The sequence below is a fragment of the Pectinophora gossypiella genome, chromosome 11 (assembly GCF_024362695.1).
Source record: "Pectinophora gossypiella chromosome 11, ilPecGoss1.1, whole genome shotgun sequence".
NCBI classification, from domain to species: domain Eukaryota; kingdom Metazoa; phylum Arthropoda; class Insecta; order Lepidoptera; family Gelechiidae; genus Pectinophora; species Pectinophora gossypiella.
Window position 1 is genome coordinate 11,956,976 of NC_065414.1, and position 27,266 is coordinate 11,984,241.

Genomic DNA, 27,266 nt, shown 5'->3' on the forward strand with positions numbered 1-27,266 from the left:
AGCTGTTTATGTTATTGTAACCTATGCATAAGTATCATTGCTGGGTCGTTTAAATTCATTTTTTTTTTAATTTATTTTTTGTCTAGCTAGAACCTTTTGGTAACACAGGCGTACAGGCAAGTTGCTACACAGTATGTTACATCAACCTGGGTATGATGCAGTATATCCAGACCCTATATTTACAGCCTAGATTAAAGATGTCTGACGGTACATGCAGGTTGCAGACCTGTCTTGTATAATTTATGGCTGTCGCGTAAATATTCAACACGGATTGTGCTAGAATACCTAAAGGGTTATTTATAGTACCAATGAGCTCTTCTGGTTACCTTGGGTTTGTTTAGATAATTACTTAAGTAGGTAATGTAATCCCAGTTGGAGTAGATTTTAGACAGGGTTAGAGAGATAAACTGACTAAAAATATCTAGTCATTCGGTCAAAAGTTGGTTTTCTTCTTCTCTCGTGTGGGTTGAGAGGTGGATTACCAACCTCATCAATCAAGGCTACTTGAGCCGCCAAAGGCCCCTGACATCACGTAACGACTAATTACTTACATCAGTAAGTAGTAATCGGGACCAACGGCTTAACGTGCCGTCCGAAGCACATATCATCTTACAATATCAATTAAAAGACGAACTAATCAATGTAGAAAAACACAAATTGAAATTAAAGGTACCTTAATTTTATTTTTTACAGACAATAATTTTACAAAAGTAGGTACATAAGCAAGTAGGTAGGTACATTTCGCTAACTAAAAGTAGGTAGCTTATTTTATGAGTCGATTCACTCAAATTTTGAGGGGGTTTGAGCTACATTCCAGTTCTGCTAGATACCTAGACCAAGCCCAATTGGGTTGGCGGACTAGTTTGGGATGAATAATGGATTGTTGACCATCTGGAGTCAAAAATAAGAGTTATTTAGAAAATAATATTTCTCAAACGCATTTTTGTATTCTTTGCTTTTATGTTAAACGCATCTTTACGTTGATTACTCTTCAGTCACGTAGCCCAACTCGTATTGATATGATAAGCCAAATATTTTTCTCTTGGAATACTGTCTCGACTTATCGCGGGTCGAAGGCCGCCAGGATCGGACCACACAGATAAACACTTGCATTCTAATGGCTATTTAAAGCGGCGACCGGTCGAGAAAAATCAGTCGGCGAGCTCCAACCCAGCACACCACACGCATCAACCATGGACAACGAAACCCCCAGCCTGGAAGCCATCATCAACAATAACCTCAGCGGACGGGACCTTGATGAGTTCAACCGCATCTACTATGGCAGGAAGGACCACCAAGAAGTCAAGCTGAAGGAGTCTTCCATCCAAGCAGCTAAAGAAGCCGACTTCGAAATCGCCGCCTATGCCTTCCCCGCTAAGAAGGAACACACCCGCCCGCCGAGGCTCGTTAAGGTGGGCATCATCCAGCACTCCATCGCGAGCCCGACCGACCGCCCCATCAACGAGCAGAAGAATGCCATGTTCGCTAAGGTAAAGAGGATCATTGACGTCGCCGGACAAGAAGGCGTCAACATCCTCTGCTTCCAAGAGCTGTGGAACATGCCTTTCGCGTTCTGCACTCGCGAGAAGCAGCCCTGGTGCGAATTCGCCGAATCTGCTGAAGAAGGCCCTACTACCAGATTTTTGAGGGAATTGGCGGTTAAGTACGCCATGGTCATTGTCTCTTCTATTCTGGAAAGGGACGAAAAACACGCTGAGATCCTTTGGAACACGACTGTTGTGATCAGCGACACCGGCAACGTGATCGGCAAGCATCGCAAGAACCACATTCCAAGAGTCGGCGACTTCAACGAGTCGAACTACTACATGGAAGGTAACACAGGGCATCCGGTGTTCGCCACTCGCTACGGTAAGATCGCTGTGAACATCTGCTTCGGCCGGCATCACGTCCTCAACTGGATGATGTACGGGCTCAACGGAGCCGAGATAGTCTTCAATCCTTCAGCGACGATCGCGGCCGACGCCGGCAGCGAGTACATGTGGAACATTGAAGCGAGAAACGCTGCTATAACCAACTGCTACTTTACTGCTGCTATAAACAGAGTTGGCTACGAAGAATTCCCGAATGAGTTCACGTCTGCTGATGGCAAGCCGGCTCATAAGGACCTGGGTTTGTTCTATGGATCGAGCTACTTCTGCGGCCCCGACGGTGTGAGGTGCCCTGGTCTCTCTCGTACGAAGGACGGGCTACTGATTGGGGTATTGGACTTGAACATGAACAGACAGATCAGGGACCGGCGCTGCTACTACATGACGCAGAGACTGGACATGTACGTGAACAGCCTCAGCAACGTGGTGGACCTGGACTACAAACCACAGGTGGTTTACGAGAATGAGAAGTGAAGAGTAAACAGACAGGTTGATTTCATGATACCACGACGCGACTTTATCTATGGTGCTAATATAATCTTAAGGAATATTAAATAAATAAGTGTTTTTTATACAATTAATCACTTTTTTGTTGCTCCCAACGACACCACACAAGTTTATAACACAGAATATCGATCGATTTCGACCGCAAGTACGATTTTTAATAATGATTTTTTAACTTTGTTTGGTAGAAGCAGGTAGGTGCATCATTATTTAGCTACAAAATAATTGTGATATCTGAATGAGGGGCTTTCCAGGTTACGTTCTATAATTATGGCGTTGTATAGCTATGACGAGATAATTACCTATTTTCTCAGGAGTAATGGCAGAAGCATATATATATATATATAAATATTTTTTGCTAGATATTTGGATCACATTATGTATAAAATTATGTTGCTACGTATATTGCTTTTCTTTATTTTGATCAGAATAAATAATAATGGGTGGAAGGTGTAATTGTGCCTGGGTGTAATAAAAAGAGTCATCATTTATACCCAAAAAACAACAGTTGTTTCATGAGATTAGAACGTTAAATGAAGAAAAATCTGTACAGTGCCATAATACATTTTTGTTTTGAGGAAAGTAGACTGGAAATAATCTGACTCGGACGGGACTTGAACCCGCAGTCAAGTCAGATTTTGTATTGAATTAAATTTCTCTATGAAAATCATCATCTTCCTAGCATTCATAGGGTGATCCATAGCATCATATAGCGTAGCAACCATAGGGTCCGCTTACCTAACCTGAAAATTTGACAGGTCCGGTTTTACTCACGAAGGGAAAGCCGCCCCAAAACAGGTTAGATCACATATCAACGAAAGTGCATTTCGCTGGAAAGTGGGGAAAGTGGTGTGAACTTTCTCTTTAAAAATAATTGATAATAATAATTACCTAATTAATATACTTAGTTTAATTATATTCCTTAATCCAATTGTGTGGTGTGGTAGGTAGTTGATATTCCTAATACCTACTTATTATCATTATTAACAGCCTCCGTGGTCTAGTGGTTAGAGTGTTAGGCTCACGATCTGGAGGTCCGGGTTCGATTCCCGATGGGGACATTGTCGAAATCACTTTGTGAGACTGTCCTTTGTTTGGTAAGGACTTTTCAGGCTTGAATCACCTGATTGTCCGAAAAAGTAAGATGATTCCGTGCTTCGGAGGGCACGTTAAGCCGTTGGTCCCGGCTATTAGCCGTAAAAAAAAAAAAAAACATCTCCACCAACCCGCAGTGGAGCAGCGTGGTGGAGTATGCTCCATACCCCCTCCGATTGATTGAGGGGAGGCCTGTGCCCAGCAGTGGGACGTATATAGGCAGTTTATGTATTATCATATCACTATGTAAATTAAAATGTTGACACAATAATAAACATTGTGTGACTCTGGAAAAATATTATTTCATAAGAAAATAATAGCCTCTATGGCGTAGTGGTTAAAGCGCTGGGGGTCACGATCTGGAGGTCCGGGGTCTATACCTGGGCTGGAAAAGTATAAAGATCTCGTGCTTCAGAGCAGCGCGGTGGACGAGTATACTCCATACCTGCTCGGGTTCGTTGAGGGGAGGTCTGTGCCCAGCAGTGGGACGTATATATTGTATAAGAATATCAACTGAAAGTGTTCTACATTTTTTATTCGCCGCACTCCAATAGAGAAGCAAACAGTTGTGAAGTGTTTAAAATAATATCAAACAACAAAGATCACGTTACTTTTTACAGTAGGTACCTCAGATTTAGAGCATCCTCTAAAGCGCGGTGAAGTGGTATCTAGTAAGTTCTAGATAAAAGCGACACTTTCAGACATCATTCCTGAGTCATTTCCTCACCCATGAGAAGTCGCTAATGTGTTACCACTTTAGCAACCACCACTTTACACTTTGCATTTCACTTTAGCACTATTGCAAGCTAGCAAAGTCGACTTTGCTAAAAGAACTTTCTGGAAATATCCTTTCTGATACTTATGCCCAGTCGTTCCCAACTTCAGGAATGCAAGTTTGAGTTTTGCGGTTGGTTGGGAGTTTAAGTGAGGGGATTAAGGGTGGTATTGGGTTGGTGGGTGGTGAAAGGTTGCTGGGTTGTTTCTAGGGCTCTTGGTGTTGTCGCCCGTGACATCCATTACGATAATGATGTCTTTACAGGGTTGCCATTTGGCACTGTTGCAGGTGTGATATCTCTAGGTAGGTACTGTGAATTTCTGTGTTGATTTTTGGTGGTATGGTTTTGATTAACCCATTTTGATGAGAAGTTTAGCCGCATCAATTGATATAGTAAATAACATACATACATACATAAACTCACGCCTATTTCCCACCGGGGTAAGCAGAGACTATAGAATTCCATTTGCTTCGATCCTGACACACAAAAAAAAAATAACATAACATAACAAATACTTTATTGCACAAACGGGTAATACGAAACACAAAACAAAAGAGATATAGAAAAAGTACAATAGCCGGCTTTATTGCTAAGTAGCAATCTCTTGCAGGCAAGCTTTGAGTATAGGAGATATTTAATATTTATATTATATAGAGGGATAGCGCAGGAATACTAAGTGTAAAAATAAAATACAAAGATAGATAGGCTCAGTACTTAAAAAAAGACAACAAAAGTGACTATATAGTAATTAACTACTTGGCCGGACAAATGGGGAGTGCTGAGGGTCACCCGGGCGCGAACCACTACTCAGTACCAAAAAACTACTCAATAGTAGTAGTAGTGTGTTTTTTCACTTGCGGTAGCTTTTAATTAGCATTTGTTTGTACTTACGAGCATCTATTATGTAAAACAAGGCTGTAAGTTCTCGAAATAAAATAAAATAAAAAGGCAAAATGGGATGGGAAAGTAAGTCATCATCATCACCAGCCCATTACGTCCCCACTGCTGGGGCACGGGCTTTCCCTATAGATGGATAGGGAGATCGGGCCTTAAACCACCACGCGGCGCGGGCCCAGTGCGGATTGGTGGCTATTAACGACTGCTAATGCAGCCGGGACCAACGGCTTAACGTGCCTTCCGAAGCACGGAGGAGCTCGAGATGAAAAGTTTTTATTTTTTTGTGTTGTCACACATCCTATGACCGGCCTTTGCGAAAGTTGCTTAACTTCAACAATCGCAGACCGAGCGCGTTTACCGCTGCGCCACCGAGCTCCAAGTAAGTAAGTACAAGTAAGTACTTACCTCCTAATATTTACAATTAAACCTAAACCATAAAATAAAAATATGTACTTAACAAAAAATAATCCCCAACACAAATTAAAAAAGAGTGTGTAATCTGTTTATTCATATAATAGGCCCATCTGTACCACCTTTTTTTTTTTTTTTTTTGACGTGACTTATTGTAGATTTGCCGCAGATGGCATTAACTACTTGGCCGGACAAATGGGGAGCGCTGAAGGCTCTCACCCGGTACAACGTTTAAGACAACAGGCCTGAGGGTGCCCAGTTGGGCGCGAACCTCGGCTCAGGGCGTCGTCTGAGAGGAAAAATATTTGAAAGAATTAATCGACCCTAGTGGGTCGATAGCGATAAGCGCTGAATGAGGGAAATCGTCGACCACGCCGGCGGGGATCTGTACCACCGGAAATACCGGATGCAGCGTCCACCCAATCTTTTAATAAGCTCATAAATGAGTGGTTGTTTAAGAACATATTCTACGAATTTAATGAATTTCTTTGCTATAATAAAGTAAATACACTTACCAATGACATGTAGCTTACGTTACCAATAAAGATTTGTATTTGTAATCTACGACTTTCCTCCTTAGTACAAAACTCGTACCCTTACTCTGACAAATATAGTTTTGTTTAAAAGCGGTTACAACTTTTCCTTATAAAAACAGTATCCGCCACCCTACGAGGTTTAACTCGATTATAAACGCAAAATATTTTGTCTGTTTGTTTTGCCGCCGTAATTAGGGACGCAGTTTTTTCCAACATGGCGGCATTTCCGTTTCCGGCGGTACTTTTTAATTTTTCATTTACGGACGGCGGTTTCAATTTTTCTCGTAATTTCTCATTAAACTTGTCTGCACGTTCTGTCCTGAGGGCTAATTCTTAAATGTAAATTAGAATAAGATGTTGTGGATAATTAACTGCCTAATTTATGTTTGTTTTAGATTTCTGCCTACTATCTCACGTAATGACTTGAACAACAAAAAATAATGAACATTGCTAACTTGCATTGACTTTTTTTGTAAGTGTATAATAATTTTGTTACCTTTAACTTGTTTAATTCATAATTAACTATGTTACTTACTAATATTTTTTATAATGAAGCTGCTGTCACCTCTTGTTACGTTGCTGTGCCCTTGCAGGGCGTCACATGTAGGTACCTAATACCATGTAAGTAACACCTAACTGCTTGTGACTTTGCAATGAATAAATGAATATGAATATGACTTTTTCAACTTAAAAACCTTTTAAGTTTTTTTGTAAAATCCTGCAAGTAGTATAAAAATACGATTTATTTTCTATGTGCCAAAACTGTTGTAAGTACTTAAATGTAAAAGATTTTTCACCGTTTGTGTTGAAATTGGGGTTGCTACGCACGTATAATGCACCTAAAATAGATTCGACAAAAGGGTTCCCTAGTTGAACAAAGGATAGAAATACAATATAAAATGTGTTGGCGCGAAAAATAAAACCACAGAAAGAAAGATAAGTAAAAGAAATGGGTGTAGGTAAGCCAACTATTTCTTAGATATTTCTTAGAAAAACAATCATTTAATATTCTAGTTTGGATTGTTTATTGACTAATATTACAAGAAAAATTATCGAAAATAAAAAAGCAGCCAAGTGCGAGTCGGACTCGCCCATGAAGGGTTCCGTAACAGCAAGTAACATAATATAAAAGTTTTTTTTTAGTTCGTAGTAACTTTTGATATTTTAACTATGTGTATTTTTAACTCCCGCTTATCTTCTAAATATTATATATGTATAAAAGGAGAAACTGACTGACTGACATATCAACGCACAGCCTAAACGGCTAAACGTAGGCACTTGAAATTTTTAGGCTTTTGGGTGTTCTTCTTATCACACGATATGGTTATGAGGTGGATTACCAACCCTATCAAACCTGGTGTCGGGGTTATTATTGAGCCGCCATAGACCCCTGACATGGCTCATGTAACGACTACATTCGTTGTTAAGTCATCAATAAGTCATTTGTATTTAAAAAAAGTGGATGAATTGAGATCATGAAAATCATGTTTATTTATCCTGTGTAATTGAAGGCTAAATGAGTTAAGTACCTACTTATTGTTCCATTTATTATCAATTACTTACACATAAACTTGACCACATTAACTACTGCACTATTTCTCATTAAAAACCTATTTCTGCAAACACGAACATGATAAGAAAAGAAATTATTAATTAATGCAACTGCGGTTTTTGATTGGATTGGAAACACGGATTATCGGATTCATGTATAACACTTCGAGTACACTGAAACATATTTACTCAAGCTCAAAAAATATATTTACTCAGTACGTAACATAGTTACACTTAAAATAGTTAACTTTTACATAATTATATTTTATTTTAAGATGAACTCAAACAAGTAGGTACCTTACTACAGCAAAATAACGTGTTATGGTTACTGCTGGCGTGAATTTGTTACGTTTAAAACATTTTGTAAGTATCAAAACCATACATTCATAGACAAAGTCAAAATATATATTATGTCGTGGCCAGATCGTAGAATTGATCGTTTCATGATGTGGTCGACGATTTCATGAAATATGACCATTTCATGAAATGATCGAGCACATCATGAAATGATCAATTCTAAGATATGGCCACGACATATATATTGTAATAATTTGTGTATGTTTATATGTACGTATTATATACGTTTGAAACTCGGTCGAATGGTGGTAAAAGCTAGCATTTTTAATTGAGACTGTAGTTATGTACTTCCTTTTATTTTTGGTTTTAGAAGTTTAGTTTTAATTAATTGTTGTTAAGTTGCAGAATATTTAATTCATAAGTTTAAGAATTTTTTACCCCCATTTTGTATAAGTATTAAATGAGAAAATACATACCTACATTTTATTTTAAATAATGTTTGAAAGGAAAACTGTCCCGCCATTTGACAGCAATGCTGCTCGAGTATCGATTGGTGGACAAGTTTTTATGTCTTGTAGCCAGGACCAACGGCAACGGCAAGGCATGTTAATGCCTTCCGAAGCACGGATGCATCTTACTTGTTTGAGAGGAGGCTTGTGCGCAGCAGTTGGACGTGTTATGTTTTTTTTTTGGCGTGACTTATTGTATGGGTGCCTAAGTCAGCTTTAGCTACTTCGCCGGAAGGCTGTTTTGTCTGTTACGAAAACCATCTTCTCACCATTTTCCATCTACTTAATAACTAATAACATATTATCGGCCGTTCGTTCAAAAGTTGAAACCTCGACAATAGTTCTCGATATTTCGGTGAGCGCGTTCGAAAATGTGGTGTTTTTTTTTTACGTTTTTCGTTTTTTAATAGTTCGTGCCCGATTTCCATCGACACATCGGCTTCATTTCCTCTGCTCACAGTTCGACGAGGTTTTTTGGCTGAACGGACCGGTGGAAAAAAGTCTCACTATTACCCGAACTTGATTTGACCAAGAACATAGAGAACTGTGGAGACTTCTAATATTTTTATTCACTTTTTTCCATATCCATATCTGGTATTCAGAGCAACTGGAAGACAACTTGCAGCCACAATTGGTTTTAGTCTTTAAATAAATATGTGACATGGTCGAATATGCTCACAGGTTAACGGCATCCATGGCTTGGGGTTCCAGGTTTCTTTGTGATCCCTAAGTTTGGTTAGAACATTAAAGGCTGGTCACCCAATTACTATTATCGGAAAGAAAGATGAAGTGCTTCAGAGGGCACGTTATATAAGATGTCGGTCCCGGTTGTTTTTTTTATTTACTTACGTAAGCTTGTGTAATCGTTATATAAGTCATGACAGGGGCCTTTGACGGCTCAAGTAACCTTGATACCAGGGTTGATGAAGGTGGTCATTGACTTCACGACCCACGCGAAAGAAGAAGATTAGCCTATCCCTGATATAAGAAAAACCACAATACCATGACTGATATGATAAACAACTGAACAGCGACGCTTGTGCTTTACCTACAAAAAAAATAGTCATACGAATACTCCATCCCATTCCCACACCACCACCACAGCGAGCAAATTGAAAAGCACACTCGAAAACCCTTCAGTGTCATGTGAAGGCCGCACAATAGCGCCCCCACCGCCACATCCACATACGAAGAATACATTTTTATCGTTTTAAAATGTTGACATGTGGAGCGCCCGGATGCGAAGTCATTTTATTTCGCGCCTCTCGTAATGTGAAAAATGTGTTCCCTTATTTTTTTATTTTGTTGGTTTACTGAATGTGGTAGACATAATAAAATGAATATATATTTTTTGTAATCACTGTCGTCCTGTGGTTTACCGGATTGCTTCACAGACAGCCGGTTCGAACCCCGGTAGGTATCGGATTTGCATCATCATCATCATCATCTGATGATGGGCTGATGCCCATTAACGTCCCCACTGCTGGGGCACGGGCCTTCCCTATGGATGGATAGCGAGATCGGGCCTTAAACCATCACGCGGGCCCAGTGCGGATTGATGGTTATTAACGACTCCTAATGCAGCCGCACTAATTGTGGATTTGCACCAATGAGTTATTAATTTATCTTAGGTGCAGTTTTCACTAACACTTGCACTTGATATTAACTCAGAATTATGAGCTGAATCATTCCCCTTAGTATTGGCTACGATATCACTAAGACCCTGTAAACCATGAACCATAATTTTAGGTAAGTGTTCTACTATTAATATCTGCATTAGAACATGGTACGTAGGACAGCTGTCAGAATAGTTAATTTTCCTGGTAAGTAATAGTATAATCAGACTATATCAAAAATACCCCCTATCTATACCTGGGGGGAGGGGCAAAGCCAACAGCGAAAACAAACATTCCTTGTTTATATAGGTATTTTTGTCTATCTTTTAAGATATTATTATCTAAAGGTCAACATACCATTGATTTGGTTTCATCACATGTTGTTTATTGTAAGTTTTTAATCTTAATTACAGCCAAAATGATAATGCAATTATTTTGTAAGGGTGTATCACTATAAATAAAGATGTACTCGAAAACATCCGCCAGTGCTTCTTGGAGATTTGCCGCAAATGGCATTAACTACTGACTTGGTCCGAGCACTGGTCTCTCACCCGGTACGGTCACGAGCATTAATATGTATACCTACACTTTGCTACCATGTCACATTAAGTTTTTTGACAAATTGAACTGTAAGTCTCACTAAATGTCAAATATGTTAGTGCGACAGAGTCCTAAAGTGGGTACATTATATTGCTCATGACTGTACAAAATTAAAAAATAATAATATATCGAGCAACTAGATCCATTTGGTTAGTAACAAACTTAAGAATTATGTTATCTTAAATACCGATAAAGTTTTATTGATCATAAAGCCGATCAGTGGACAATCCCTACTGTCGGCTACAATTAATTCTTTAAGACAGCTGGCCTGAGCATAGAATAAGGAATAATACTACGTATAGAACGACAATTCTCCGCTCCCCACCCGCGTCTGAGCTAGGTTTACCTCACCCCCGTCGAACATAGTTTAGACTTGAATCGTATGCCGTCAGACGTCACGCACACAGATGCGCGTGTACGATAATGTCAATGTGTAGTGTGTGTAAAACGTGGTTGTTTGTATGAAGTGTCCGGGGTGTGGCCTGAGGGTGCCCAGTTAGGGCCAACCTCGGCTCAGAGCGTCGTCTGAGAACGAATGAACTTTGAACGAATTAATTGAACTTAGGGTTGCCGATAGCGATAAGCACACAACAAAATAATCTACCTAATTTCGAAATTCCATAAGTAATTTCCACGGAATAGAACAAAGTGGTTGGGAAGGCTCTAACGCGCATTCTGTACGAGAACCTCACTGGTTCTATTCCACTCTCTTTTACTAGTACTCCTACAAACACTGCTTTTCAAATTCCATAGCCACTTTATCGACAATGTATATTTTTATGTGATACGGTGCAATTTTATCACTACTTTTCGTAAGATACTGCATAATAAAACTATTTTTTTGATAAATATCCGATCATACGAAGGTTTTAAGCTGTCCTGTGATAAGGAGGGATCTCATTGCACGATGGTCGATATTTGTTTTTTTGCCCTGCAGATTATAATGCACAAGACGAACTTTCAATATTCTATCGCGGAGCTCCGTGGGTCGTAAAGTTTGCGGACGAGTGGAGTGCAAAGTTGAAGTATGAACTGAACTATTTGCTCATACTTGTATGGTGCACGATTCGCGCTCACTTGGTCCTTCCAACCTATTTCTTATATTCCGTGGTAATTTCAATCAAATTTTACTCACACTTATTACGTTAATATCATGACGTCACAGGTGTCTATAATTGGTTAAAGGGGTTCTGGATATCGTACAAAAATGTCTATCATACTACACCTTTATTTCCTTCACAGAAAGGATTACTTTAAATTAGCAGGGTTATATTCCCTACCTACCAGTTAAATAAGACCCCTAGACTATTATATTATTCGTAACGGTTAAGCTTTGTCTATTACTTGTTTCATTGGTCAGAGTTCAAGTAATTCTGGTCATGTTTACTGCTTTCTTAGTACAAATTATAAGTTAATGTCTGGAATTGAAGGCATTTAAAGGCTCGCAGTACAATGGCGAAGGAATTTATTGAGATAATCCTGGTTTAGATGACGTAAAAGGTTGTGGAATGAGAGGAAACGCGGTTCAAGATTTGCGTTCACAGAAATATTAAGTAGAAGTAGAAATTATAATAATATACAATGGCCCCGATTCCTGCAAACACCGCCTAATTTTATTTTAAGTTATATCCGTCATTTTCATACCCGTCGAAAAGGAAAGGGACGGATGATTCACAGCTCTTAATTTTAGGAAGAATGAGTAAATGAATGTGTCGGGTTATTGACTGATGTAAAATTTTTAGACGGTTGGTTTAGATTTGTGCTTAAAATTGACGTGTGTTCCATAAATTTTATGCTTGTCAATTACCCGAAAATGACAGATATAACTTAAAATAAAATTAGATGGTATTTACAGGAATTAGCACCAATATGTGTTTGTTGGTCTAACAGCAAGCTTGATGAGGTGTGGGTACTAAGTTCATCTTGCGATGGATGTACCTCTGACTACCCTATTGGGATATAGTCGTGAGCTTATGTTATTTTAGGCACAAATTCAAGCTCGCTCCAAGCCCATGTCCAAGCGGGGTGGGGAGTGGAGAGTATCCCTTCTACATATACATAGTCATCATCATCACTAATTTAAGAGGCACGCTCTTGTCGGTGTAGCATTCTCCATGCTACTTTTTAGGGAAAAATAGGGCAGTGGTTTCCCTCTTGCCTTCCGCCCTACATATACAGGGTGTTAGTGACATCGTAACGAAAACTTTGAGGGGTGGTTCAGGCCATGATTCTGAGTTGATATCAAGTAGAAATTTCCGTCGCAAAAGTATGGATTGGAAAATAATTAAAAAGAAAAGAAAAAAATTCATGAATTTTTTGACACGAAATTCCACTTGATATCAACTCAGAATCATGGTCTGAACCATCCCCCTCAGTATTCGTTACGGTATCACTAACACCCATACCTACTTACATGGCTACCGTATGTACTTGTACGGGGTGTAAGTGTCATCGTAACGAACCGTTATCGTTTCCATCGCAAAAGTATAGAATTGAAAATAATTTAAAAAAACTAAAAATAAAACATGAATTTTGCGACGGAAAATTCCACTTGATTTTAACTCAGAATCATGGTCTGAATCAACCCCCTCAGTATTCGTTACGATGTCACTAACACCCAGTATATAGTATTATTTACTCATTATTTATTCTATGCTTATATATACTAGCATAGAACCTGTGGCTATTCCAAACCCACGACGCACCACCAAAATGTCACCACCACCATTAAGAAGACCGCAGGGTTTTATACTCTGCCCTTTAGTGGTGGTATATCGACAAAGGTCGCGAACCTTAGCCAAATGTCGCGCCCTTTGCACCATCAGCCTCACGGGAATAACTTGGACATGGATTTATATGGTGACATAAAAATATGTGCTTTTTTAAATGGCTTTGGTAAAGGCAAAAGTGAATGTTGGTAAAGCTTCTTGCGGTTTATTTGTTTATTTATATCAGGGGGTTAAAAGTCATCTAAAAAGCAATATAGCGATTACATTTGTGTGCGTTGCGCACTTACTTTTATATACGATCTTGACGGTCTGTCACTTTCCCGACGACCCGATTACTCTAGCCATAGAGGCAGCCAATCAGCTCGCGACACCAAACACTTCAGGACCCCGATACCGACCGGCCGGCGTGGTCGACGATTTCCCTCAATCAGCGCTTATCGCTATCGACCGACTAGGGTTGATTAATTCTTTCAAATATTTTTCCTCTCAGACGACGCGCTGAGCCGAGGTTCGCACCCTACTGGGCACCCTCAGGCCTGATGTCTTAAACGTTGTACCGAGTGAGAGCCTTCTGCGCTCCCCATTTGTCCGGCCAAGTAGTTAATGCCATCTGCGGCAAATCTACAAGAAGTCACGTCAAAAACAAAAAGGTGTGTCACTCTTTCTTTTCTGCTACTGTACTCTCATCTAAATCTTCATACCTACTAGTTCGATAGTCCAGATGGTTTACCTACTCTTGACCTGTAGGTTATTACTAACTTCCTAATATTTTTTATGTCATTTTTACTAATATAGGATGTAATGTCTTGATTCGAAATAAACAATTTTATTATTATTATTATTTAGCCTCTACCCTTACAACTTCATACCTAATTCAACCCAAATGCCACCAAGTTGCAAGTGTCATACACAATTTACAAAATGGATCATGTGTAATTCGAAGTTTAAACTGTCCACCCGCGCCCCTGCATTGCGATGACGTATGGCACCCGGGAGGGTGATCAACCCGGTACCAAACCACCAACTTAACCTACCACCAACCCTTTTAAAACTTCCATGAAGCAACTCTAAACTCTAAGCAGTAAGGCCCAAGTCCAACAGATGCGATCGAAAACGGCCGAAACCGTAAAGTTGTCAGAGAGAAAATGACGAATTTCTACATCAGAGCTATGCAATTATTTATCAGGTGGGTGAAAGTCACACTGGTTTAGGGTGAGTATGTTACATTGTAAATCCAACGTCTATATTTCAATTTCGCTGGGAAAATCTGTGTCTTTATGAATAAGTGTGTGATATTTGTAATATGATTTAGGTAGGTATATTTATCGAGGGATTGATTTACCTGTAATGTATTTAGTGTTCTTATAATAATGTTTACACATTAAAATGGAAATATCACATACAATTGGTAAATAATTAAATACTACATAGTAACATATCAAATAGTACAGACCTACGGGTTATTATAACATAGAACCCTGTAACCTGGCACCTGACAGACGGCAGCAGTATCTGTCAGTATTATTCAGAGGCGGAGGACAGGAGTCCTACTACGGCTTTGACATAGCTGCGTCAGACAGAGTATTGCAGGGCGGAAGACAAGAGGGAAACCACTGCTCTATTTTTCCCTAAAAATGTAGCATGGAGAATGCTACACCGACAAGAGCGTGGCTCTTAAATTGATGATGAGTAACATATTACTTTACAGATCAATGAACCGATGACTAGCTAAATTGACAGTGTAGTTCCAAAAGGAAACGAGTAAATTCGAAATGATTATTGAATTTGTTGCTGATAAAATTTATGGCTGTATTAGGGGTTTCCATTCCATTTTCAAAAAAATACTTTTATTTTACCAAAACCACACCCGCACACACACAGGTAGGAAGTTATTTTTTTATTGCCATTTACAATAAAAGCATCCTAGCTATACACCGACATACATGTACACGACCGCGCCCGTTGGGGAAGTGCAATAATTACAATTAGAACATCCATCCATAATTGCGAGGGCGATGATCTCTGCGGTCGCGTCTGTGTGTCGGGGCCCTAATTTAATAAAACCTTATGATGGATCGCAGAGGTCAGTCCGCCGCAGTTACTGTGCGTGGAGTTACTTGGAAGAAATCGCTCGAGGGTATAAGGGTGGCTTGTGGGAATTTATTGCTGCTTTTTGTTCTATGTGCGTGGTAAGAGAGACAGATAATTAAATATTAAAAAAAAATATGTTGTTTGTTTACATTATCTTATCCACATATAATCCAAACATGACTTAAAACTCTATAGTCGAATTCAGTGGTTACCCCGACGCGGGATTCAAACCCGGGACATTACGATGTAAGGGTGCTATTAATAAACTAATCTCAGCTGAGACTGCCCTCAAGACCATGCTCAAGTCCCTGTTTTTATATAAGAACTGTCACATTGACACGATCTTGAGAGCAATCTCGAAGCTGAGGTTAGTTTATTAATGGCCCCGATTCCTGCAGACATCTCTTAATTTTACTTTAAGTTATACCTGTCATTTTCTTATCCGCCGAAAAGGAAAGGGACGGATGATTGACAGCTCTTAATATTTTAGGAAGAATGAGTAAATAAATGAATAACCCGGGCGAATTTTTAGACGGTTGTTTTAGATTTGTGCTTAAAATTGACGTGTGTTCCATAAATTTTATGCTTGTCGATTACCCGTCCCTTTCCTTTTCGGCGGATAAGAAAATGACAGATATAACCTAAAATAAAATTAGATGGTATTTACAGGAATTAGCACCAATACCACCCTAAGTTACACACGCTGTCATGGATACGAATACCTACCTCCGAAAAGTCATTCCTTTTAAGCAACTAGACATATAAAAATGAATCCCTCAAATGTTCATCTTTAATGCAACAATCTACGGGAGTTGGTTTATCAGATTGTGACAATCACACAAAGGGGTAAGAGGTTCATAGAAATCGGCCATTCGTTTGTAAATATCTTCAGTTGGAAAAATATTACTCCTTGAGAAGTCAGGGGAGATAGGTGAATGTACACGGGTTGTTGGCGGTTATTAAATATCGGGTGTTAGTGACATCGTAACGAATACTGATGGGGATGATTCAGACCATGATTATGAGTTAATATCAAGTGGAATTTTCTGCAAAATTCATGTTTTCTTTTGTGATTTTTTAAATTATTTTCAATTTTATACTTTAGCGACGGAAAATTACACAAAATATTAACTCAGAATAATGAGCTGAATTCGTTACGATGTCACTTGCAGCCCGTACAACTACATACAGGTAGCCATACCAGTACGTATGGGTGTGAGTGACACCGTAACGATTACTCAGGGGGAAGATTCTGTTCATGATTCTGATGTACCTAATATCAAGTGATACCTGTCGGAAAATTCATGACCATTATTGTGTCTTTTTAATTATTTTCAGTTCAATACTTTTGCGACGATAAATTCCACTTGAATCGGCCCTCAAAGTTTTCGTTACGATGTCACTAACACCCTGTGTGTGTGTGTGTGTGTGTGTGTGTGTGTGTGTATTTACTGCAAAAGTTCATCATCATCATTTATAAGCACTATTTTGAATTCGCGTATGACTTCTAGATCGGGAGTCGAACGCTTCTTCTTCTATCGTGTGAGTTGTGAGGTGGAGTACCAACCTCATCAAGCCTGGTGTCAGGGTTACTATTGAGCCGCCAAAGGCCCTTGACATGGCTCATGTAACCACTACTTACTTACATCAGTAAGTAGTAACCGGGACCAACGCTTAACGTGCTTTCCGAAGCACGGATCATCTTACTTTTTGGACAATCAGGTGATCAGCCTGTAATGTCCTAACCAAACTAGGGATCACAAAGTGATTTTTGTGATATGTTCCCACCGAGATTCGAACCCGGGACCTCCGTGGTCCAACGCTCAACCACTGGACCACGGAGGTCGTTAGCCGAACACTAAAAAAATCAAAGCCAAAACACTAGCTAAAATCTACTCCAATTCCCAAGGGTCCCGATTCCTAAAATCAGAGCCATAAAAAAGACTAAGTACTTAAATAAAAAGCACCGATGTAAGTGCCTCAGGAATGAAGAGTGACACTCCGGGATATCAGGAGTACCAGAGGTATAAATGAATAAGTTAAAGCGACTCACCAGCTCGTCGAGTAGACGACGAACATTTTTTCAACAACTTTCCCTTAAGGCAGAATTCATGGAAATGTCACCTGGGGTGGCGGAACGAACGGTTTTGGTACTTGGGTTTTTTTTAGTTTATCATACTTGCCTAGTTTGTTATTATTGCACCAGATCACGTGCATAGCATAAGAATGCACGTGATCTGGTGCAATAATAATAAAAAATGCATGTTTAAAATTAGATTTTTAAGCAAGAAATTGCTTGCAGTAGTAGGTGGCTCCGCTGTGTTCTACCATGATTATTTTAATAAACTAATCGTGTGTGCGTGTTCGTATGTAAGGGTGTGTGAGGATATATGTGCACTTATGTATAAATCTATAGGGTTCAGAAATAAAATAAAAGAAGATTTGTTATAAGTCGACTTATTTCTTTGTTATTCGCTTTAGAATAAACCCCGCGTATTTCGAGAAAGTCGCCATGGAACAAAAATATCAACTCGCTAAGACGACATTCGAATGAGACATGTCTGGAATCTGTTGGTGTAGGGACGTTTTGACTCATCGTCAACTGTTGGGCAAAAGTATTCTAATTCCAAATCTTATAACGACCAAGACCTTTCTTCCAGCGCTACTCCCCGCGTGCAATGCAAATGTCGCCCGAACAATAATCACGAAAGTAAGCGATACGCATAAAAATATCGCAAGACGTTGCCCCGTCGGGTTTAACATACCTAATGCGGTTTACTTGTACCACCCCCTCCGTAATCGGTTTAAGGCTGAGGCCATAACTACAGCGGATGAAGGAGCAGCACAGGGGCGGCACAAAGAGACTTATATGGAGAACTTTGACCAATGGACATAAGCAGAGATATGCCCGCCTTTGGGTATAAATTTTCATTATATTTTTGTTTTTTGTTGTGTGCTATAAATAATTTAATAGAAGCAATAAATGCTATCTATATATTGAGAAACAACATACTTAATTATGTTAGCCGAAGCTCCGGAAATAATTAACGCTGTGGATACTGTGCCGCGGGCGAGTAGCGTCTAAGGCCAGTTTCGTAAGCTACCTTTCGACAACCAATCCGACTTTTTTTCTCTTTTTGTTATGATAGTACAGAGTACTAAATCCGGCGCATGTTTGCGTTGGCCGCCAAGCGCATCAACTTAGCGTGAGATACGCTCCCGTCGCGCGCCCACTAATTGCCATTATGCTATTCCCCATACTATTATTGAGTTATTTCGTGAATGGAATTTTGCGACCCGCAGTATGTTGTCTTGACTTACCAGATAAAACCACTCATTACTTCCCAATTACCTTTATTTTTTGACATGACCAAATCTACAATTCACGCCACCGCTCCCCGCTGCCCGCAATGCTCGTGGCCACGGCCGAAGACTGTTCACTTCTACCTCTGTGACGTCACGATTGAGTTTTTTTAGGGGACCGTTATCTCGAGTAAGCGCATTTTATTTGCGTGGATAATTTGCACGTTTAGGATTGAGTGGTTACGCGATGTTTAGAGTGTTGAAGTGGGAATTACTCGGGATTATATTGTTGCGTATTTTGTAGAGGTTTTTTTATGCTTACCTACATACTACACATCCTGTTATGTGGATTAGTTCATTGAAATCACTTTATCCTTTAAAGCTACGTGTTGGTTAGTACAGTATATTCTATGAGCCCCGGTAGCCCGGTAGCCCCGTGAAACGGGATAATGCTAGGGAGATGGTGAGTATCCAGCTGCGGCACGATGGTTTATTACAGTTTATTAACAACACTTCACAAACAAATTATAACGATGCTTAGATATAAGAACAAATCCAAAATCAGATGGCACGGCCAGAGTTAAACAGTATAATATATTTATGTTGTTCTTATGAAGGTCGGGAATGCAATGAGTAAGTGTAAAATGAAAGGAAATGCGGAATGGAATGAGAATTCCGAAATTTAGAATGATTGACGGTCAGAACAAAAGGCCAGTATGTGCAGAGTTTGTACTCTGCTACACAGTTATTCAAAAATACTTTAACAACGGGTCTTTGAACTGTTACAGGGCATTTGGACTCTACTCATCTTCGGATAGAGTATATTTACCATCATCATTTGCCACTCTATATTGGTGCTGATTCCAGAAAACACCATCTAATTTTATTTTAAGTTATTACCTATCACTTTCTTATCCGCCGTAAAAGAAAGGGACGGGTAAACGACGTCAATTTTAGGCAGAATTTAAAAATCCATCCCAAAAATTTATGTTGCCAATAACCCGACAGCATTAAGTTGACAGCACACGTCAAAAGGGTTGCATATCAGCGAGATGCATATTTTATTCATCCGGGTTATTAATTAATTTATTCATTCACATTAGTATCCGGTATAACTTAAAATAAAATCAGGAGGTGTCTGCGGGAATCTCAAACTATAGCACTCCCATCCGGAATTGCTTGCTAATTGTCTGCTAGTGTATATACAAGTGTAGGGCGAGGAATTAAGCTGGCTGTCATCTGATGACAATGGCAGGTGTACCACCATCTGCATAGCGGCTTAAGTAATTGGCCTACGGCCAGGGCTGAACGTCTAGAGAATTGGGTAGTTTCCTAGGTCAATGATAAATTATGAAATTCTGATTACTAAATAAAGACAGATCTAAAGGTTAACTTATTTATGGATTTTAATAATGAAAATCTTAATAATAAGTGCGACATTTTGTCACGTTTTTCTATGACGTCACGGGTTGCGTTTTCATACAACTTACGTAGTAATTTCATTTCATTTCATTTGACGTTTCGTACAAAGTAACTGATTTGACTAGTTGGTAACTACCGTATTTACAAGTCACGAATTTCGACTCCGCAACTACTTATAGAATAAACAATTATACTTCATGTAGAAGGGACACTCTCCGACCTGAGATATGCTGCGATGCGATACGAGCTTAGAGCGATTTTGACTCATGTACCTCACACCCCCGATGGGTGGACTTTAGTCTATTCAAGACAAAGGCCGCAAATGAGCGCGCGAGAATGCTTTGTCTCGTTCGCACACACGCGATAAAGACGGCAACCGGTAAAAAGTTTTGTATGAAGTGTCTTGGATTGGGCATAATCATAGAATAAAGATCAATACTGTTAGTCTGACAGAACTTGTAGTACTATTCAAAGGCGGAGGATAGAAGTCCTAGTACGGCTTTGAAATAGACTACTCTGGACGCCATCCCACTCGCGTCAGAGAGAGTACTGCGGGCGGAAGGCAAGAGGGTAACCACTACCCTACTTTTCCCTAAAAAAGTAGCATGGTGAATGCTACACTGACAAGCGCGTGGCTCTTAAATTAGTGATGATGACTGTTAACGTATAGAACTGTATATCTCCGCCCCGCACCGTTTCGTATCGGGCTCCGAGCTAGATTTACCTCACCCCCTCTGGGTCTTACTTTAGTCTAAATAGGCGTAAGCCGTTAAGAAGTAAGAGGGAGTGCGCGCGGGCAATCTGACTCACTCGGACAAATGCGGTAACGCTTTAGCGCACGCGGTAAGAATGAGTATTTTCTATGAAGTGTCCGGGGTTTGACATAAGCAACATAGGCTTATAGCCTAGAGCTGCAAAATGTAGAGATTTTATGAATTGTAGTAGTTAGAGACAGCCCTGCCTTGGGGCGCGGTTAGGTCGCCTTCAATGGGAGTCCCATCACCAGAGTGGCGCCTTCATTATTTACAAATGAACGCATAAATCTTCCACGAACGATCCTGTCTCGCTGTCAAACTAATTGTCCTACTTCTCTCCCCTTCCCACTTATCCACACACCTGTGAGAGCAAAAGAGGCAGAAGATCAGCAAATTATCGGCGACAGACACGCTATGACAATTGTCAGTATTCAAAATTTATGAGACAAAGTGTTGAGGTAATCACAGTGTTTGAGCGATGATATCTGCGATTTTGTATTCATAGGATCGTCTTTATGATACGTGAAGGGCATATTTGTATAATATTTGGTTATTGTAATGTCCACAACGCATTAACCTTCGACGTTGGGCTGTAAGTAAGATGTTTCAATTCTATTGTGCGTCGTGATAGTAGTTCCTGTATGAAATAATAAGCAAAGCGATTGCGTTTAGCCGTGTGTATTTGCTTTTCATTATTTTGTAGGCGCTATAGGCATAGAAGCTCTTTGCGTGACTGTCTTTAGCTTTGGAGTAAAAATAACATTTGATTGTGGCTATTACAGTTTATTTCAGAACAAAATACTCATGTTTTTATACGACTGATGGAAATGCTTTTTTTTCAAAGCGAGACAACATAGTGTACAGTGGGTTTTGAATGTAACTTTGAATGATGGAGATGCAGGTAGTTCAACAAAATTAATATTTATCACTATTCCAATGTAATTCCAAGCAAATAACAAACATGACCAATGTCGCAACTAATTCTCAGTGACCGCATATAATTGGTGTGATGACACGGTCCGGGATAACTGCGGCCCGGAATTTCATTACGCGGGCCTGGATTAGAATGCGACCCATTGTCCATTGAGTTATTGCAGACCTGGACCGCACTATTGGCGGCCACGTGGTCGCTGCGGAAGTGGGAAATTGGACAGATTCAGAAGTAATCTGCAGGCTTAAAAAGGCCAAACTGCTATTTGAAATTTAATTTTGATTGACATAACGCAATTCCTCATTTTGACAGTTGTCTATGGAAATGGATTTTTTTGGCGGGATCGGGACGTCTATGGAATTACGTTATCTCAAAATATAATGTCTAATAGTAAAATTGCTCTTTTAGACAAAATGCTAATAGCTGAGGCAACCGTATATTTTTAAAAGGCCTATTATAACAAAAAGGCAATCCTATACGGATTGCTAGGTTGAAAAGGTCATTTTGAAGCAATAATTCGTCTAAAAAAAAAATATTCTCTTTGTCATTGTTTGTTGGCATTGCCCACTTACTTTTACATGCGCAAATGTCAAATTGGAATATTGCTTTTTAAATGAATTGCTTAAATGTGGCCTTGTTAGGCTCACTTCTAGATCTTATGCATTTATATCTTGGTATTCGATAATGTAAGGTTTATTACGGTCCGCCCTCGTACCTACCAGACTGCTGCAACTGCAAGTCAACAGAAGAAAACTTCCAGGTTCATTTGATATTGAAATTCTACCACACTCCGGCCTTCCAATGGGGATACAGCATGAATTGAGGGTCTTCAATAATTTGCCTGCAACGCAGCAATGGCCGCGCTCGGTCCTACAGAATTCTCAGCCTAATTGCGTGAAATATGCACCCAGTGTAAGTTATAGTTAACGACTTGCGTTGCGAGCACGGAATTGAAGAAAGAGGTCGGGAAGGCCGTTCAAGAACCGCCGTCGCCGGTTCAACCCCACTCTTATTATTAATACTCATGCAAACTACGATAGGTGTACTGCGGCGCAGTACCATAGCAACTTTACCTGATAGGTAGCTTTTTTTTGACGTAACTTATTGTAGATTTGCCGCAGATGGCATTAACTACTTGGCCGGACAAATGGGGAGCGCTGAGGGCTCTCACCCGGTACTAAATTTAAGACAACAGGCCTGAGGGTGCCTAGTTGCTGATAGGTTGCAAGGATCTAACAAACCTTCAGGTCAGGTAAGCCGACCTCGTGAAAACGGGATAAGATGATGATAATTGGGTAGTTTTCTAGGTTAAAGATCAATAATAAAATTGAGTTTACTAAATAAGGGCAGATTTAAAAAAGACGGAAATATTTTCTTTTATCAATTTAACTTACTTATTTATAAATTTTAATCAATAAAAGGGTGAATGTCAAAATGTGCCAAGTTTGGTGGCGAACTGTCATATAATTTTTTCGTGAAAAATTGGGTTCCCGAGGATCCTTTTGGATCTTTTACATGTCGGAACCCAATTTTTCACGAAAAAATAATATGAAATTTCGCCACCAAACTTGAAATTTTGATATTCACCCAAAAACGTCCGACTTTTGATCACGTTCTTCTATAACGTCACATTGTGCTTTTTCATACAAATTCTATAGTAATTTCTTGTTTTGAAATGGAACTGATTTGACAAGTTGGAAACTAGCCTAATAATAGATATAATAAATATGCAGACATATCTGAAGCCGACGTTATATTAGAACTACTGTATTGCCAGTGTTGGACCCGTTGCCTGCCCTTCGACCCATGAGTTGTGTGTAACCGTGTTTGTGAGAATACTTTATTTATTATGTAACATAACAACATATCATAGCACCACGCCTGTATCTCCAAAAGGATAGGCAGAGGTGTATAGTACACACACTCACTCCTCGCCAATGCAATAGGGGACGAGTCATCATCAGCCTATTAACGTCCCCACTGCTGAGGCACGGGCCTTCCCTATGGATGGATAGGGAGATCGGGCCTTAAACACCACGCGGGCCCAGTGCGGATTGATGGTTATTAACGACTGCTAATGCAGCCGGGACCAACAGCTTAACGTGCCTTCCGAAGCACGGAGGAGCTCGCGATGAAAACCGTTTTTTTTGTGGTCACCCATCTTGCCTTTGCGAAAGTTGCTTTATTATGTTGTCATTAACCGGGCACAAATCCTGGAAATCACGTGATATCAATGATTCAAACTCATAAATTCCAAATTCAGTGGTTTAGAGTTAAAAGTTGTAACTGCGATGTAACTTGAACAGGGCTACTAAGAATTCTGTATGACGATGTTTCGATGCTAAGAAGGATTGAAAGTTTTTGTACACTGTGGCTCTTATATTTCCAAGTGCTCTTTTAAGATGAGTCAAACTTGTGTTATCTTTAAAGACTTTTTGTTATCAGTACTAATTTGTTTATCTCTGGATGATTTAGATTTATTGCCACATTTATGTGGTTCTTTGAAGTTGTGGTTTAAGTTGTCTGGGGTGCTGTGTTCGGGTATAGAATTTGAAGCTATTTTTGTTGTTTTGTTTCGGCAATGTAGGTGTAGGGCAACTTTGTTTTGATAATCTTTCACCTCTTAAAAAAACATTTTAGATGAAATACTTCTACAGGTTTTCATGGGTATAATAAGTATTTAGGTAGTGTATCTGTGTGTGCGTGTGTCTGTAAATGTGGTCACCCGGATCAAACTCTATCTTACATAGTGAATGAGTGCCCTCTACATCGGTTCCCAGGTGGCATAGCCGAGCTGCATCGTGTGGCGGATGCAGCAGAGACTTGGTTGACGGAGCTTAAGCTAGATATAATATGATCCACGCAGGATATTTTTTTTTATCGTGTGGGTTGTGAGGTGGCCAATACCAACCTCATCAACCCTGGTGTCAGGGTTATTATTGAGCCGCCAAAGGCCCCTGACATGGCTCATCGAACGACTAATACTTACACTAGTAAGTAGTAACCGGGACGAACAGCTTAACGTGTCTTCCGAAGCACGGATCATCTTACTGTCGGACAATCAAGTGATCAGCCTGTAATGTCCTAATCTAACTAGGGATCACAAAGTGATTTTTGTGATATGTCCCCACCGGGATTGGAACCCGGGGCCTCCGGATCAAACCACTGAACCATGGAGGCCATACGCAATAAAAATAAGGTAGTGTAATTTTATGAGACCACCACCCAGACTTGCCCAGGGACACGGGTAATGATCTCAACGGTTGCAGAGGCGGAGATGGGAGCCATCGGTTCGGCAATGCAGGACGGTAGGGGCCAGTCACAGGGACTGTAAGCTGGAATCTGACAGAGGGCAGCAGTAACTGTCAGTACTATTCAGAGGCGGAGCACAGGAGTCCTAGTACGGCTTTGAAATATACTTTTCTGGGCGCCATCTTACTCGCGTCAGACAGAGTACTGCGGGGCGGAAGGCAAGCGGGAAACTACTGCTTTATTTTTCCCGACAAGAGTGTGGCTCTTAAATTAGTGATGATGAATTTTATGAGACGTAACAATATACATATATCATCATCTCCCTAGTGTTATCCCGTTTTCACAGGGTCCGCTTACCTAACCTGAAGATTTGATGGTCCGGTTTTTTTGCAGAAGTGACTGCTTGTTTGATCTTCCAACCTGCGAAGAGAAAAGTAGCCCCGTAACACAACACACATTGTGTAACAATATACAATACAAATCAATTAATGTTGTAATCAATTAATCAATCAATATTTTAATGTTGTACTTAAATGTATATGTGTGTCGTAGATTTTACCTAAATAAACTTTTTTATTATTATTATTATTTAATCAGGAAATTCTGTAGATCTTTGTTAACTTTGTATTTTAAACAATATACATTGTTTTAGGTTTACGCGGTTATCACATGCGGCAAAGAAAGAGGGTAGAAAATCCATAGATCTACTTACTCCACTCCAATCTCATTAGTCATCCCGTGATCATGGCACTCGCAACATTGTCGAAATATCGGGAGCCTCATATCCTTGTTTAAACGCGGTAAGAACCCGTTATTATGTGTTTTAAACAATATACTTAACAATATAGGTAATTGTGGTGGTTGGTAGCTGTCGGATAACGTGTCACTGTTTGAATATATGTGCATTTGCTATTCAATGCACACGCAATGATAAGCATTGAATTGAATAAATATATATATATATAAACTCACACCAGCAATCGCTAATGTGGTGGGCAGCGCTACAAATATTCAAAGACAACTTGCAGCCATTGTTGAAAAGAAGTGATGGATATGGCGCACGTTAGAAAGGACAAAATCACTATGTCGGATTTTACGACACGTCTGGAAAGACAGCTGAACATGATCTATGTGTTTTATCCGTTCCCAGTCTATAGTAGTTTCGTCGCTATATAACCTAAGAGCTATAAAACTAAGCGTTTACCAGCCCAAGTTTTCGAAGATCATCCCTTAGCGAAGTAGAGCGGAAAAAGGGAAAGTTACACCCTTCCACATTGGGGGTGCTCTATATAATACATATAATATACTTCGCAACGTATCTAGTAGGGTGCAGGTGGGTAGGGTCAAAGGTGAAACAGCCAATGGCGGCCAGCGGAAGCGGGGAGCGGAAGCACTTCCGGTGCTTTTATTTTTTAATCATCCGCCTTCGCCCAGGTGCGGGTAGTTCCATATTTGAATGATATTGCAATTATGGCAGAGGGTGACGTGATTGTTACGCCAATATTGTTGATTTAGCTGCGTGATTTTGAAATTGGAATTATTTTTTTTTTATGAGACTTACGGCTTTTCTGTTCTTCTTTTTTTTTAATTTAAGATAGATAAGCATTCGACCACAATCTGACCTGATAATAAGTGACGATGTGACTGAGGATGCTACATGGGTACCTAAAACGTGCCTATTGACTCTTGCCTTAATAAGGCTCACTTTTTAAATATTTTAGATTTCAAATAAAACCATCACACGCTTTCTACCTTTAAAAAAAGCTCTCTTTTTGATTAAAGAAACGATATTTAGGTAAGTAAATGAGTTTAGAAGTAGGTCCATCGAACCGCAGTGGAGCATCGTGGTGGATAAACTCTATACCTCCTGTTGAATGAGGAGAGGCCTGTGCCCAGCAGTGGGACGTATGCATATACGTATGAGATTTCTCTACAAGAAAATGTATGGATACTACCCTTTCCTTTATCCAACGAAATTCCTTTTAGGAACTTTAGGGTTTAATTCTCTAGAGGTGAGGCGTAATTACACTCTATTAACAAATGCCTGCCGTACGTTACGCGGTGGTTCGGACTGCCCGGAGTTGGTGACGCAGCTGGTGAGA

The 27,266-nt window shown here is 39.8% G+C and overlaps 2 protein-coding genes across 2 annotated transcripts in view; both read left to right on the forward strand.

Annotated features, from left to right (window-relative positions):
- Positions 1–27,266, forward strand: part of LOC126370560 (phosphatidylinositol 5-phosphate 4-kinase type-2 alpha) — a 242,422-nt gene that overhangs the window by 30,121 nt on the left and 185,035 nt on the right. The gene's annotated exons all lie outside the window — the stretch shown is intronic.
- Positions 1,138–2,466, forward strand: LOC126370577 (beta-ureidopropionase-like). Its single transcript, XM_050015524.1, has one exon. It carries the CDS (start codon positions 1,194–1,196, stop codon positions 2,361–2,363), a length of 1,170 nt encoding a protein of 389 aa, XP_049871481.1. The 5' UTR covers positions 1,138–1,193; the 3' UTR covers positions 2,364–2,466.